At 53.2% G+C, this 14826-nt stretch overlaps 1 protein-coding gene across 1 annotated transcript in view; it reads left to right on the forward strand.

The window, feature by feature from the left end:
* Positions 1-14826, forward strand: part of CSMD2 (CUB and Sushi multiple domains 2) — a 268001-nt gene that overhangs the window by 15803 nt on the left and 237372 nt on the right. Inside the window, exon 4 of the mRNA XM_037061417.1 lies at positions 12378-12481. Within this exon, the coding sequence (XP_036917312.1) occupies positions 12378-12481 (104 nt within the window). The remainder of the gene's footprint in view (positions 1-12377; positions 12482-14826) is intronic.

Genomic DNA, 14826 nt, shown 5'->3' on the forward strand with positions numbered 1-14826 from the left:
TGGCACGCAGAAACATCTTCAGAATAAATTCTTGGTATGAAGAGTCCAAACAACCCAAGTCATCTGAAGGCGGAAAACTGTAAAAGTGGACTTCCTGTGATGGACTCTCGGGGGACGTTTCGGTTTGCTGTTCACTCAGCCTCAAGCTCTGAGATACACCATCAGCCTCCAGATCCACCCAGAGGGGTGTAGTGGCTGATAAGAAGGAAGACAGGCTCTCCCTAAGGGAGCAGCTAGAAGTAGCCCAGCTTCACTCAGAGGTGTCATGTTAGAGCCCCCCACCTGAGTGAGCTCTGACCTTTGCTCCTAGCTTTCTCTTTTCCACCAGGCCCTGACAACCAAAGCTCTATTTTACCAGTCTTTGAAAAATGCCCTCAAGGCCAAAGCCAGCTTCATGCTGAGTCACGGTCTGGGCCCCCGCAGTCACGTCGCTTTGGGCTCCGAGTGTCCTGACCGTGTTTGTCTTCTCGTGCTGCCACAACAGATTATTACAGACTGGGTGGCTTCAACAAGAGATACTTACTTTCTTACTGTCCTAGAAGTGAGAAGTTTACCATCAAGATGCCAGAAAGTTCACTTTCTGGGGAGGACTCTCCTCCTAGCTTGTACATGTCTCCCTTCTCACTGTGTCCTCACAGGGCCTTTCCTCTGCCCACCTGCAGAGAGACCCCCTGATGGCTCCCCTTCCTCTGGTATGGACACGAACCCCATTGGATTAGGGCCCCACCCTCGTGACTTCATTTAACCTTAATTATCTCCCTAAAGGCCGTGTCTCTAACTACCGTGGCACTGGGGGTTAGAACTTCAACACAGGAGTTTTGGGCGGATCTAATTCAGGTATAATACTTCCTAACTAGTAAAAAGGTTTGGTGGTTTTGTTGTTCTTTTTACATTTTATTTCATTTTTTAAATTGTTTGGTCAAGGAGCCTAGGATCACAATGCTGGGAACACTGGAAATAGATTTCCTCTGCATAGCGTTTTACAAAGGAGGTCCCACATTTCCTCAAACTGTTTGAAGATGAATGGAATCAATGGGGAAGGATGCTCCAGCCACGTGGGGCGAGGGTGGAGGCTGAACAAGGAGAAGGACTTACTCCATGAGGTTATTAAGTTGGTGACTGGAATGCTGTCTCTCGGGCATTGTTAAAGATGCTTATTTCTGTTTTCGTTTGAAACTGAAAGTGGGGTACAGGGGGGCTTGTCAGTAGGACCTGGTAATTTTCTGAGAAACGGTTTGATTCACCCCCAGAAGGCCTACCCTTGGCTGGTGTGTGGGAGTCAGTGGCCCCATGTTGGTCAGTCCCCCACACGTTCCACAGGAGGTCCCTCCAGCCTGGGTTCCCGAAGCCAGGCCCCTCTGAAAGGCACTGCCTCAGCGTCAAGCTGTGCAAAAGGGTAAACCCTTACCCTCACAGGTTCTTAGGGAGCTTCAGGGGGTCCTGGGGGAGCCCAGAAAGGCTGCAGGGCATCCCTTCCCTTGTGGGAGAAGGGCCACAGAGCCACAGCGCAGGGAGTAGGTGTGAGTGTGCAAACTCAAGTCTAAGGCCCAAGAATCAGAGCTGCCTTCCTACAAAGAGCAGGGAAATGGAGAGTGTGTTCCTAATTGTTCCCCAGCCCACCGGAGAGAAACACGGGTCTTCGAGGACTGCCTGTCCGGTCACCTTTGAGACATCCCCTTCCGCCAAAAGCATAGCCTCCCCAGGTCCACAGTATGTTTCTGAGACGAGCATTCTTTGGTTCGTTGATGGTAGGTATAATGTCTGCCCTGGGGCACATGCACATGAGGAGAGAAGATAGGCATGTAAACAAAACACTAGAGTACAGACGAATGCTAACAGAGATGTGTCCGAAGGCTGTGGGAAAACCTAGGAAGACGCTGCTCACTGCAAAGTCAGGGAGTTTCCACAAAGGATATGACATTGGAGCAGGATGTTGAAGAATGCGTAGGCTTGGAAATCAATAGCTCAGAGTGGACGCATGTGCAAAGGCCCTGAGGTTTGGAACAGTCTTTTAGAACTGAAAGGAATTTGATGCTCCTAGATCAAGATGAGGATGGAAAAAGCAGCAGGATCCAGATCACGGTGAACCTACATCTTGCCAGAGGCTTGGGTTTTATCCTGAAACAGGTTTCTAAGGGTAGGTGTGTTAGACTGTTGTTAATAATAGTAATAGCTCTCTTCTATTGCGTGCCTGTCATGTGCCAAGCACTGAGCTAAGCCCTCTATGTGAATGGTTTTATTTCATTCTCATAATAGCACCATTAATTAGGTTTTGATAGACCCATTTGATGGATGAAGAATCTGAATCATAATAGGTTAGTATTTTTTTTCCTAGCAGTAAGCAGCCACACTGGGGTTTAAACCCAGTCTTTCTGGTTCCATTGCCCACGCACTCGCCGCGCTGCTGGGTGGAGGGAACGAGGTCTCAGACTGGATGGGAGCAGGTAGGATTGGCAGCACTGGGGTCAGCCTTGGGAAGGATGAGGGCCACTCCTCTCCTGAACCGAGCAGTGGCAGGAAGTCTGAGTTTCTGAAGGATTACTCTGGCAGGAGTGGAGGGGGTTCTAGAGGGAAACTGGAGGGAGTGAGACCAGTTAGGAGGCTGAAGCAGTTACTCAAGTTAAAAAAAAATAAGGGCATCAACCAAATTTTGGAAATGTGGAGGAAGAAAGAAATTTGAGAGCTATTTAGGGGAGGGGATGGGGCTTGGTGACTGACTGGATGTGAGGACTGAGGAAGGGGAAGGAGGTCTTCTTCAGCATGGTATTCCATAGGACATATCCCAAGTGACCAGCACAGTGTCTGGCTCATAGTGGGCACTCAGTAAACATTCCCTCAATGGACGAAGGCATGATGACTCAGTGCTCTCTGACTGGGACCAGTGGGAGGCTTTGAAACGAAAATACAAGGGGAGGAACAAGCATCTCAGCAGTCAAGAGGGGAATGTGGTGCATTTGAAGTGCCCACGGTTCATCCAAGGGTATTTGGATACACTGGTTGGAAACTGGATAAATCTGCATTCATCAGCACCTGGGTGGGAGAAGAAGCCCGAGGAATGGACAACCCTTCTTAGAAAGAGTGAAGAGAATGCGAAGATTCAGGATGGATCTGGGAACATCATCCTTGCAGATGAAAGACATCCAGTGAAGGAAACTGAGAAAGGTCGATCTAAAAGGCACGAAGAGAGTCACGCTGCAAAAGCTGGAAGAGTTTCTAACCAGGATATCAGGATATGTCTGATGATGGCAATGGTGAGAAAGATCTCGTGGGCAAAGAACTGAAGAGGCTGTTGGCTTTGGCCTTGGAAGAAGACCTTTTAGTGGAGCTCTGGGGGCAGGCATGGTAGTGGGGTGAGGGGTGAATGGGTGGGAGGAGAGGCTCTAGAAGCCAGTCGTGTAGACAGCCCTTTTGACAAGTTCCATGGTGAAGTGAAGGAAGGAGTAAAGGGTGTATAAGGGAAGTAGGGTGGGGAGAAGGAGTTGGGTTACTGAGGGTGTTTGTTTAAGGTACTGGACATTTGTTGTGTTTATAGGCTGAGGGCAGAGCAAGGAAAGAGGAAGAGTGAAGATGTAGGGGAAAGAGGATGGTGAGTGGAGGGAGGTTCTGGAGTAAGTGACAGGCGGATGGGATTGAAAACACAGGGGTCCCCTTTGCAAGGAATGAAGAAAATGCGGTTACGCGAAAGGGCTGAGTTATGCCTCTAGAACACATGTCCCTTGGTGTCCTCATAATCGTGGGTGATTATGCATCCCGGGTACTTGTATATGGGTGGAACTAAGGGCCCTTCCTCGAATTCCATCCCCCTTGTAGGACCTCTGCCGCCTGAGCTCGAGAGGGAGCTGCAAGTTGCGTTGAGAGTGAGGCTGGCCTGCTCCGGATGCAGCCTCGCGTTCTCACATTGATTGGGATTTCCTTGGGAAGCGTGAACCCCTCCTTGGCCATTCGGGCTGTCTTAGTCTTAAAGACACGAATTTCAAAGCTCTTTCCTCCAAGATCGGATTCAGTGGACTGGGACAGGTGCCCCAAACCTGTATTTTTAAAACACAACCTGGTGGTCTGACCAGTTAAACGTATGTGATAGACAACAACTCTCTCCCCGACCCAGCAGAGGACACAGGGCCCAGATCTACGCTGGTCAGGCAGCCCCAGCTTCTGGACCAGACTCCTGGTGCATGGACAAACCTGGCCCTTTAATTCCTCCATCCAGGCACAGCCTGTCCCAGCGTACCTTCCCTTTTCCTTCAGGCAAGTTCCTTATCCCCCTTGGAGACAGAGTCTGAAACCCCCCTCTTCTGAGAAGCCTTCCCAGCTGCACCAAGTCTTGACCCTTCTTCCTCTGTTCCCGCGTCGCCTCCTTTGTGTGCATATCACGTTGTACTGGTTTAGAATCTCCCATAGCTCAGAAGTGCCCTGGAAGCAGAGTGGAATTTCAGATAGTGTTTCTCCTGCAGCTGCCTCAGTGCCCCGTAGGGTACGGAGGTGGGGCTCTGTGCTGGTCGGGCAGCTGGTCGGGAAGGGCCCTGCCCAGGACGGCCCCAGGGCCACCTCCTGTGAGGACCTTTCAGTTCAGCCTCCTGGAAGCTGTGGCTGATGAAATTTCCGTGGTCAGGACTGACACCCAGACCTGGGTCAGTGCCCCCTACCCGCACGCATCTGCCTTTCTCTCACAGCTTCTCAGTATGAACTCAAGACATAGGATTCAATTTGCATATGAACATCAGTGGATTTGGTCAGGCAAGTTAATGCACCTTTGCTAAAAAGGAAGTAAAGTGAGGCTGGAGAGGGAGGGATGGGGGGAGGCTGGAAGGGAGAAGGAGGGGGCCTTCGAGGGAAGGGAAAGGCAGGCTCATTTCCTGAACTTCAAAGCCAAAGATAATAGCGTTTTGATTATTCACTCCTTGAGGATCATCAGTGTCACTCTTCCCTTTCCAGACTGAGAATTAAGAAACAGCTCCCCAGGCCAGCGATCACTCAGCAGTGCAGGTGTCAGGAGCACCTTTGCTGGCCCATTTGTCACTCAGGCAACAAGCATCTGCTCATGCGTGCTCTGTGCCCGGCTCTGTGCGGTGTGCTGGCTGGCCCGCAGAGAGGTCAGGGCTCCCCAGAGGCCATTTTTAATGGCCTTCTCCAAGCCCTAAACTTGATGCCTTTTTCTTTTTACAGTTTCTTCACTTCACCTCCTATCTCGGCATTCCTCTCCCCCTAGAGCTGGCTGTGGCTTTGGTGTTCCCCTGCCCCCTGCCCCCTGGTCTTAAAGAAAAGCCCTGCCTTTCGTCCAGCCAGGGTTTTGTGCTCCCACCTATTTGCCCACAACCCTGCTTTCCTGATCGCAGCACTCCTCACTCCGTGCAGGTTTCCCACATACTTGGGTGTCTATCCTAGACCCTGAGCTCGCGTCGGGTGTGGCCATGTTGGTCTTGCATTGCCTGTCCAAAACACAGCATTGGGCAAGTGCTATGAACTATTGAGTGGATGCATGAGTGAATGAATCCATCGATCAATGAATGAATGAGTCACAAATGGGTGAAAGGGTTTACTACATTTTTTTTTGGTGGTTACTTTTAGAGCCACCAAAATTTAACAGGGGTGGTGACCGAAGTTCCAGAACCTCTGTAAGTTCTCGGTCTCTGTCCCTGGGCTATCTTGCCCCACCTCCTCAAAAGGCTCCCTCATCCGAAACATATTTAAAAATTCATACAGCTCAGTTACAAAACAAACATAACGATCCAATTTAAAAACGGACAGAGGATCTGAGTAGACATTCTCCCGAAGAAGACACGCAGAGGGTCAAAAGACAGGCCAAGTTGCTCAACTGATCATCAGGAAATACAGATCAAAGCCACAGCGAGACATCACCTCATACCTGTCAGAGTGGCTTTTATCAAAAAGAAGAGACACGAGTGTTGGAGAGGCTGTGGAGCAAAGGGAAGCCTCATGCACTGCTGGTGGGAATGGAAATTGATGCAGCCGCTGTGGAAGACAGTGTGGAGGTGCCTCGGAAAACCAAAAATAGAACTGCCTTATGATCCGGCAATCCCACTTCTGGGTATTTATCTGAAGAACACAAAAACACTAATCCAAAAAAAATATATGTACTCAGTGCTCATTGCAACATTATTCACAGTAGCCGAGATATGGAAGCAACCTAAGTGCCCATCTATAGGTGAATGGGTAAGGAAGGTGTGGTGTGTTGTATGGAAGCCTATTCAGCCATTAAAAAAAAAACAAAAACGATGAAATCTTGCCATTTACAGCAACACGGATGGACCTTGAGGGTATTGTGCCAAAAGAAACTAGTCAGACAGAGAAAGACAAATGCCATGTGATTTCACTTACATGTAGACTCTAAAAAACAAACTGAATAGGCAAAACAAGAAAAAAGCACAGCTATAAATATCAGATTAGTGGTCATCAGAGGGGAGGGGGCTTGGGTGGGCAGAATGGGTGAAGAGGGTCAAGTGGTACAAGCTTCCAGTCACAGAATCAGCGTCACAGGGATGGACTGTACAGCATGGTGACCATAAGCAACCATGTTGCGTTGCCTCTCTTGCAGCTTTATATGGTGGAGGAGGAAACTAGACATACTGGGCTGACCACTTCACAGTACCTGCAAATACTGGCTCACGTTGCACACCTGAAACTAATACAGCGTTGTTTGTCCGTTATACTCAGTTTTTTTTTTACAAAGCCTTTCTCAAAGATGTCAGAGGCCTAACCACTTGAACCCCTGAGGGTTCAGATCAGCCATTCCACCAGCCTCCCCTCCTGCCCCCACAAATCCAGTTCTGGAGCCCCACCCTGGGCCCTCAGCAAGCCCGAGCAGGTGTCACCGTGCCGGCGTGCCCAGGAAGGGGGAGCTCCCTTCCTTTCCCGGGCTAATAGTCAAACTGGTGGCAGCATCAGTAAACCAAGGCTGGGTGGGCTGAGGTCCGCCCTCAGGAGCTCAGAGAAGTGCTGTGAGGAGGAATAGGAGAACTAGGACTGGGCAGGGCATTGTGGAGAGGGCTCTAACTAGCTGAGAGTGGGCAGGGGCATTGGCTGTGAGTTGCAAAAAATGCCACAGAAGCGTAAACAGAAGACAGTTTATCTTCCCCCACATACCAGAGGTCCAGAGGCGGAGAGTCCAGGGCTGGTTTAGTCATTTCCTCAGGCATGTCGAGCACCTTCTGTTTTTCCCTGTGTCATTCTTTGCCTGTGACTCTTGTCCTCATGATCATAAGAAGGCTGCTCCACCTCTGTTCTCACATCTGTATTCCAGGAAAGCAAGAAGAAAGGCAGGAAAATGCCCTGAGGATGCCTTAGCTCGTATCTCATTGCCTAGAATCCTGTCATATAGCCAGCCATCCTTAGCTCTGAGGTTAGCTGGGTACATTGCCACACTTCAGACAAAGCCAAGGTTCTGTTAAGAATGGGTAAAGGGAGAGAGGGACATTTGGTAAACCACTGTCCATGTCTCTCATGGGCCCCCAAAACATGAACTCGCGTGAAAGGAGCTGCTTTGGTTGGAGCAGGGCCCTGCCCACTCTGGCTCCCTCTCCACCTTTACTGGTGGCCCCCAAAGTATCTTTATGGGACTCTGGGGTACCTGGGAACCCAGTTTGGAAGCCATTGCTCTGGGCCAGAGGTCAGCAAGCTTTTTCTGTAAAGAGCCAGATAATAAATACTTTAGACTTTGAGGACCCTGTAAGGTTTTTGTTGTACATTCTTCTTTGTAGTGCTGACTTTTGTAACCCTTTAAAAATAAAAGAACACTTGTTAACTTAAGAGGCCGCAGGTCCGATTTGGCCTGAGAGCCACAGTCACCCAGTGCGTGTTCTGCGGGGTCGTGGGGCACAGAGTTCTCGGTACCGGGTGGAGGTCGGGAGGCACAGCAGGGTCCCAGCTGGGCGGCCGCTGCAGGAATGTGGTCATCGGACAAAACAGCCTCAGTCTAGACCTCGGGGGCTTCAGCTTTCCCCCAAAGGCCTGTGAGCCGTCGGGTCCTTTGTTGCCCCCTCAAGACACTGGGCACAGGCTGGCGAGACCAGGACCCCCATCCTTTGGCTCGTCCTGGACTGTCCTCAGAAAGCACAGAGTGTCCTCTGGGACCAAGGGTGAGCATCCTCTGGGTCCCACCTACCTCAGTTCTCAGGAACAGTGGCCCTGTGCTGAGGGGTGCCCTCCCCACCTCCCACCCTCCACCGTGAACTCAGATTCAGGCTCCCCTAAAGCCCTCCTCTCACTCTGGCCCCCGTACCTGCTGCTGGCAGGTCTCTGCCCTCAGCCCTTCCTGCATGCAGAGTCACAGCTTCCTGCTTCTTCACATCAAGTCCACACCACCTGCCCTGACCTGCCAGGGGAAACCACCTGCAGACGCCGCCGGCTGCTCTTCCTCCCCTCCCGCCCGGCCTCCGCTGCCCGCCCTGCTCCTCGTCCCTCTGTTCCCACTCACAGCACTTCCTGAATGGAGCCCACACCCTTCGCTGCCCCGCAAGGCTCGGGGCGCCCCTCCTCCCCCTGACCACCTTCCATCTCGCCCTTCTTTGCCATCCCCGGGCAGTCACCACCTTGCACCACACCCTGGGCAGTTAGATTCTGCTCCCCATTGTCAGACGAGTGAGATAGCGTAGGGGACGCAGCAAGCTCAGTGCTTGGCACATAGCAGGTGCTCACTAATAGGTCGTAGATGCTGGATTCATTTATTCACTTATTCATTTATCTAATGGGTGTGAAGTGTGTGTCTGAGCCGTATACAGAGACGTGCCTCTTTAATCATGCCTATTCCATGTGCTGCCACTCTCCTGCCTCAGGAAGGCATTTTGTAAGCTTAATTGATGTGCATGTTAGTTTTAAACATTATAGGATCCTGTCTTTCAACAAAGGTCAAGGGGGTGGGGATGAAAGCGCCCGTGTGCAGTGCACTGGGACCCCTCCCAAAGCCGCAGTGCCGTGTTCATGGTACTGGCCACTCAGTGCTGTTAGCTGCTCTGTTAGGGTCAGAGGCTCTGAACTGCAGTTCGCATTGATGGCTGCTCTACCCAGCACCATGAATCATTTTGTGGCTCCAGGTTCTGGCCTTCATAACGATGGTTTCCCATGAGAGACCGACTCATCAGATGCTGCCCTGTTTGGAGGCAGCATGGTGAGGCGGTGCCTTCCGCCCTGGGCTGGCCGGGAGCAGGTGATGGTGGCAAGAGAGCGCAGCCTGGACCCTCAATCCCTGCGGAGGCCGGGCCCCTCCTCATGCAGAACACACTGACGACCTCGCAGGGTTCCATGTACAGCAAGGCTTTGCTGAGCTGCTGGGATCCAGGTAGAAAGTGGGCTTCGGGAAGGTTGGAGAGGATGAGTCATGCTCCCTACCTCGTGGGCCCAAGACCTGGCCAGGACACTGTGAGGCCTAGAACGGAGTGGCAAGGAGCCTGGCCCCTGGCTGCCTGGTGAGCCCAGGCCATTCAGCTGTGTGACCTTCATCATGTTGCCTGAGGCCTCCTGAGCCTAAGTGCCTGAGCTTCCCCAGGTGCAAAATGGAGGTGTTCACAGTAGCTTCGGCAATGCTTCCTATCTGGCCCTGTGCAAGAACAGTTTACCAACCTTTGTCCTAGATGGTAACTCCTGTGAGGGGTCCGAGAATGTAGCACTCAGTCCATGCTGGGGGCCTGGGAAAGGTTTGGGGAGTGTTCTCCCACTCAACACTGTCTGAGCCCCTGGCACGTGCCCAACATGCCAGTGGGCACTGACGTGGCCCCTGCCCTCCAGCAAGTTCATGGTGTAGTGCAGGACCAGGTGAACACATCAGTCACTGCACAGCAGGTAAGTGCTGACCCCGGGCAGAGAGGAAGGATCCTCAGGGAGCACGTGGAGAACAGAGGGCTCAAGGACGAGCAGACACTGGGGCGGGGCGGGGGGGGACAGAAGGATAGAGAGGAGCCGACCTAAGGGGGTGCCCAGGAGGCTGTTTGGTGAGGAGGACAGCAGGGCGCAGGTGCCCACTGCAGGCTGCTCCTTGGGTGTTGGGCTAGGAAATGGTGATGTCATTCTGCAGGGCAGGATGGGAGGGTGAGAGATGAGAAGGAGCTCATCTTGCATTGGCCACCAGGGAACATGGGAGGCGCGTTGGCCTGCTCAGTGGGGAAGCCAGGAGGGCCACAGCGTACCCACTCACTGTGAACAGGTACACTTCATCCCCTTTCCAACGACCCCAGCTGCTGCCAGCTATGGGCTCACCCCGCCCTCACCTACAATATTGCTGTGGCCCTGGGACCAGTCTCCTGGTTTCCCAACACCCCTCAGTGCTGTTGCTCCGAAAACAAAAGTGTCCCATCGCACCCTTGCCTACGATTCTTCATAAAGCCCAACCCCAAGCGTGACAGACAGGCCTTCCTAATCTGGCTCCTCCTGCTTCTCTTGCGTCACCCAGCCCCCGCCCCTCTGTTAAACAACCCCAGAGCAGCTAGGAGTCTGGATAAGTCCAGGGTTCCAGGCCTTTGCAGGGTCACCTGCTCCCTACCCCCGCCTGGGTGCTTTCCTTTCCCAAACTCACCTCCCAAACTCGGCCTGGGTTTCCTTTCCTCTAGGAAGCAAGCTCTAGTCTTCCCCACAGCCAGTGGCCCTTACCTCCTGGGTCCTATCTGTCCGTGCTCAGGGACGTTCTCATAAAGAAATGCTTCTCTCCATGAATCCCAGGCCGGTGCCAGGCCCCCGCGCAAATGGCACCCAGGCTCACAAATGAGCGCAGCAGCCGTTTGCTTCGGAGGCACCTGGAGGCACCTTGGGGTGAGGCTCTGCTGGCCCCCTGGCAGCATGTGGGTGCTGGGCTGTCTGGTCAGGACAGAGGAAACCTGCACGACTAGGAAAAACTGTCCACAGGAATTCTCTGCCCCTTGGTTCACAGAACAGAGGACAAAGGGGCACCTTCAGCCTCCCCACCGGGAGAGTGAAGGTGTCCATCAGATTGAAGCCAGATTGCCACGGACAGAAAGAGGCCCAGATTTGACATTAGGAGGGATGCCTCCGTGTGGCCTGACTTCGTGAGTGACACCCCCACTGATGCATCCAGGTGCCCAAACCAGAAACCTGCAAGTCATCCTAAATCCCTCCCTCTCCCTCAGCCCCCACACGCATCCAGTCACTGCGCCCTCGCTGTTGCCAGGACCAGCATCTCTGTCCCGTCCTCATTCTCCCCCATCACTCACCTCAACCAGCACAAACGCCTGCTGCCATCCTCACCGTGTCTGGCCTCACTCCTGCCACATTGGTCTCCACACCAGACTGATGTTTTCTCAAACACCTCTATGTCCCCGTCACCCCTTCTTCAAAACTCTCCTGCCGCCCCTCCCTCAGAATGAACCCCATTTCCCCGGGGCCTGGGGGGTTACGAGACCCTTTGGACCTAGCCCCAAGCAAACCTGCCCAGGTCCTGTCCTTCTTGAATCACCTCCTCACCACGAAGGCTCAACTGCGTTGTCTCCCGCTCCCAAGTGAGGCAGCTACAGTTGCGCTCAGTGTGTGGACCTGCTCTTGACAGACACTGAACACTTGTTCTGGAATATTCCATGTCTGTCACAGCCCAGGCTGTGTGCACCTGACTCCTGAGAACATACCCCGCCCTCTCCCAGCATCCCCTGTTGGCCTGCTGGTCTTCCAGAGCCTCCTGAGTCCTCAGACCACCCCCCATCTCGAAGACCCCTCCTCCTGCTGCCCCACAGGGCCCCCAGCCCTCACCATAGTGTCCATCACCCTGTGTCGTGGTCATCAGTTTGCTTTTCTGTCTCTGCTGCTCACTGAGGGCAAGAACCGAGCTGAAACCCCATCTCCTAGCTGGGCAGAGGGTGAATGCTTAGTAAATATTTGCAGAAGGCAGAACTGAAGCAAGGTAAGAGAGAGGAATCTTGTCGAAATCTCCTTCCTGGAACATTCATTTATTCAACAAATAAGCAAACAAAGAAGATGGAGAAAAGCAGGCAGAGGAGAGACTGAGAGAGACGTCTGCAGGTCCCTGGAGGCAAGATAGCTGAGATTCCACACGAGGCCTGAAAAATTGCCACCAAACCCGTGGGGATTTCTATGCACTAGAGCATGAAGAAAGAGTCTAATCATCTCCGAGTCGGCCAGATGTGCCTGGTGTTGCCATGACAGCCCCCGGAATCGGGCAGATGTGCCATGAACATCTTTGGAAAACATCAGGGTGCCCCAGAGACTGTATGGCCTGCAGGGAAATAGTTCACACTCAAAAAGTTTCCATGGAGATGCTCAGTTTGGATTAAGGGTCGTGTATCACAGTGTCTCGGGGACCCTGGGCGTCAAGACAGAACAAGGGGACTCCTTCCTGTCTTCAAGGCTCTGGAAGCCTCTCCCGCTGCCCCTGCCCGCTCCCTAATCCAGTGCTCCCTCCCCAGGTGATCAAGCTTGCCTTCGAGGAGTTTGACCTGGAGAGGGGCTACGACACCCTGACGGTCGGGGATGGAGGGCAGGATGGGGACCAGAAAACAGTCCTCTACGTGTAAGTGAAGCGGAGTGTCCGGGTGGGAGGGCAGGAGCCCATGTACCTTGGCTGAGGGTGGCGGGTGGGCTTGCCAGGTCCTGCCTGGTCCCCCAGACCAGGACGGATGTCCGGGAGTGCACCACATCCCAGCAACAGCCCCTCCACCACCTTCTACTCCACCCAAGGGGGAAATCTGGCCCTGGGCCAAACTCTCACGAGGAATTCACAGGAAAAGTGTACAGAAGCAGCGGCCTCTTAAGGAGCAGGGAAATAGAGGTCCCGTGTGGCTCTCCACTTGGACACAGACCCTCCTGCTGCCACCCACCCATTTTTCCCCGAGGCCAGGCACACACATGGCAGAGAGACAATAACAGTGTTTTGCTAACCTCTCTGCATGTACTTAACTATCTGGGAAATGGGTGGATGCAGCGCGTTAGGTAGGACCACGTGCACCAGAAAGGCCAGTATGATGTGGTCTGGTCAAGGGAGAGGATGACGTGAGGCTGTCCTGGGAGTCCATGGCACCGGCTCCCGGGCCATCTAGCTCCTCCTCGGCCCACCTCCACTGGCCTGACATGAAGCAGGAAAATGTTCTTGTTTGATGCACGTGGCCCAGCTTCAGGCCTGACAGACAGGCAGGCCCAACCTTATCCATCTCCCCTGCCAAAAAGGATCGGGGATTCACATACACTGAGCACCTACTATGTGCCCCTACTATCACATCACTTATCTCATGTAGTTCCCACATAGCCCTGGGAGAAAGGTGTTAGGATCCCATTTGACAGCTGGGGAAACAGAGGCCCAGTGGGCACAAAGATCAGCACTTGGTGGCAGAATCAGCACTTGAGTCCGTGTCCTTTGATTTTAGTGAGGGATAGCGTCCCAGGCCATACCTCCTCCCAGCCAGGCTAGCTCCAAGCTAACACCCTCTGATTTTAATGATGAATGAAAGGTAGCTATTCAGTAAGAGCTGACCTGTCCAGGAGCCGCTGTGCCCTGGGAACTTCCCATGCCTTCCTTATACCTACCTGGAGACTCATGATGTTACCCACTGGGTCAGGTGACATGGCCGGACTTGGGGTCTCTCAGTAGAGAGGACTGAAATCTGAGCCCAACGGGCATCTACTCCCTGCCAGATCCACTATCCTAGTCAGAGTTCTGCAGAGAAACAGAACCAATAGGATGTGTATAGAGAGGAAAGGGTCTGTTGTAAGAAATTGGCTCACACAGTTATGGAGGCTGATGGTCTCTGCTGGGTGAGCCAGCAAGCTGGGGACCCAGGAAAGCGGTGGTATAATCCTGGTGTGTCCCTGCTGGAATTCAGGCAGACAGGAAGAATTCTCTTTTACTCGGGGGACGTTCACTTAAGGCCTTCTACTGAGGAAGCGAGGCCCACCCACACTGGGGAGAGTGGTCTGCTTAGTCCGTCTGTCAATTTAAATGTTAATCTCACCCAAAACACTGGCACACCAAGAATGTTTGGCCAGGGCCTAGGCAAGTTGACACATCAGATTAGCCATCGCACCCAGCTCTCCCTCCTGCTGGTGCCTCCCCGTGTCACTCACCTGCCCCGGATTGCTGACCTGCGCGGAGCATCAGCTCAGTGTGCCCAAGAGGCGAGGATACCGTCCTGTCTCCTCCGTGACCCCAGTGTGCTTTTCCATAGAGAGAACCTTAGAACAGCAGAGCTGAAAAGACTCTTGGGGATCATACAACCCAATCACCTCATTTAACGTGGAGTGAAAAGGCCCAGAGAGGCCCAGCCACTTGGCCCAGGTCACACAGCAAAGAATGGCAGAGCCGGGGCTTATTCCCGGATTGCTGGACCAGTGTAGCATGTCTGAGCTCCCAGCAAGCTCTCACCCATCCCCACCCCCATCTCTCTTGGCCAATATCAGTCTCAAACCTTCAAGGAAGCACATGCTAAATAGGTGCCTTTGTTGTTCCATTTGGGTCAGACAGGAAAAGCAGGGGCCTTGGCCTTCTCTCTTATTTCCTGCCACCCCAGAGGCAGAAGCCAGCCCTGACCTGGCCTCCACCTTCACTCATTACAGCATGTCAGAGCCCCCAGATCAGGGGTGTCCCACAGGCTGCGCTGGTGTACCCCAGGTGGACTGTCTCACCTCCACCCCTTCCCCCCAGTACTCATGCTGTGCTCACCCACTCTCTGCAGCCAGCTCAACACCCCCGCCCCAGCTCTGAGACCCCAGAGTGGAGCAGACCTACTAATCCGATCACCCCCTCCATAACCCCTAGTCCCCATCTGTGCCAGTGGGTTGCCTGGTCCCTGCGGGAAGAAGAAGCCAGAATCCTTCTCGGAGCCCCAGCTTAGGCAGTGGACTCTGGCTCTGCCACTCCCCAGC

Source organism: Sturnira hondurensis, unplaced genomic scaffold (assembly GCF_014824575.4).
Source record: "Sturnira hondurensis isolate 20B ecotype Veracruz unplaced genomic scaffold, ASM1482457v3 Scaffold0013381, whole genome shotgun sequence".
NCBI lineage: Eukaryota > Metazoa > Chordata > Mammalia > Chiroptera > Phyllostomidae > Sturnira > Sturnira hondurensis.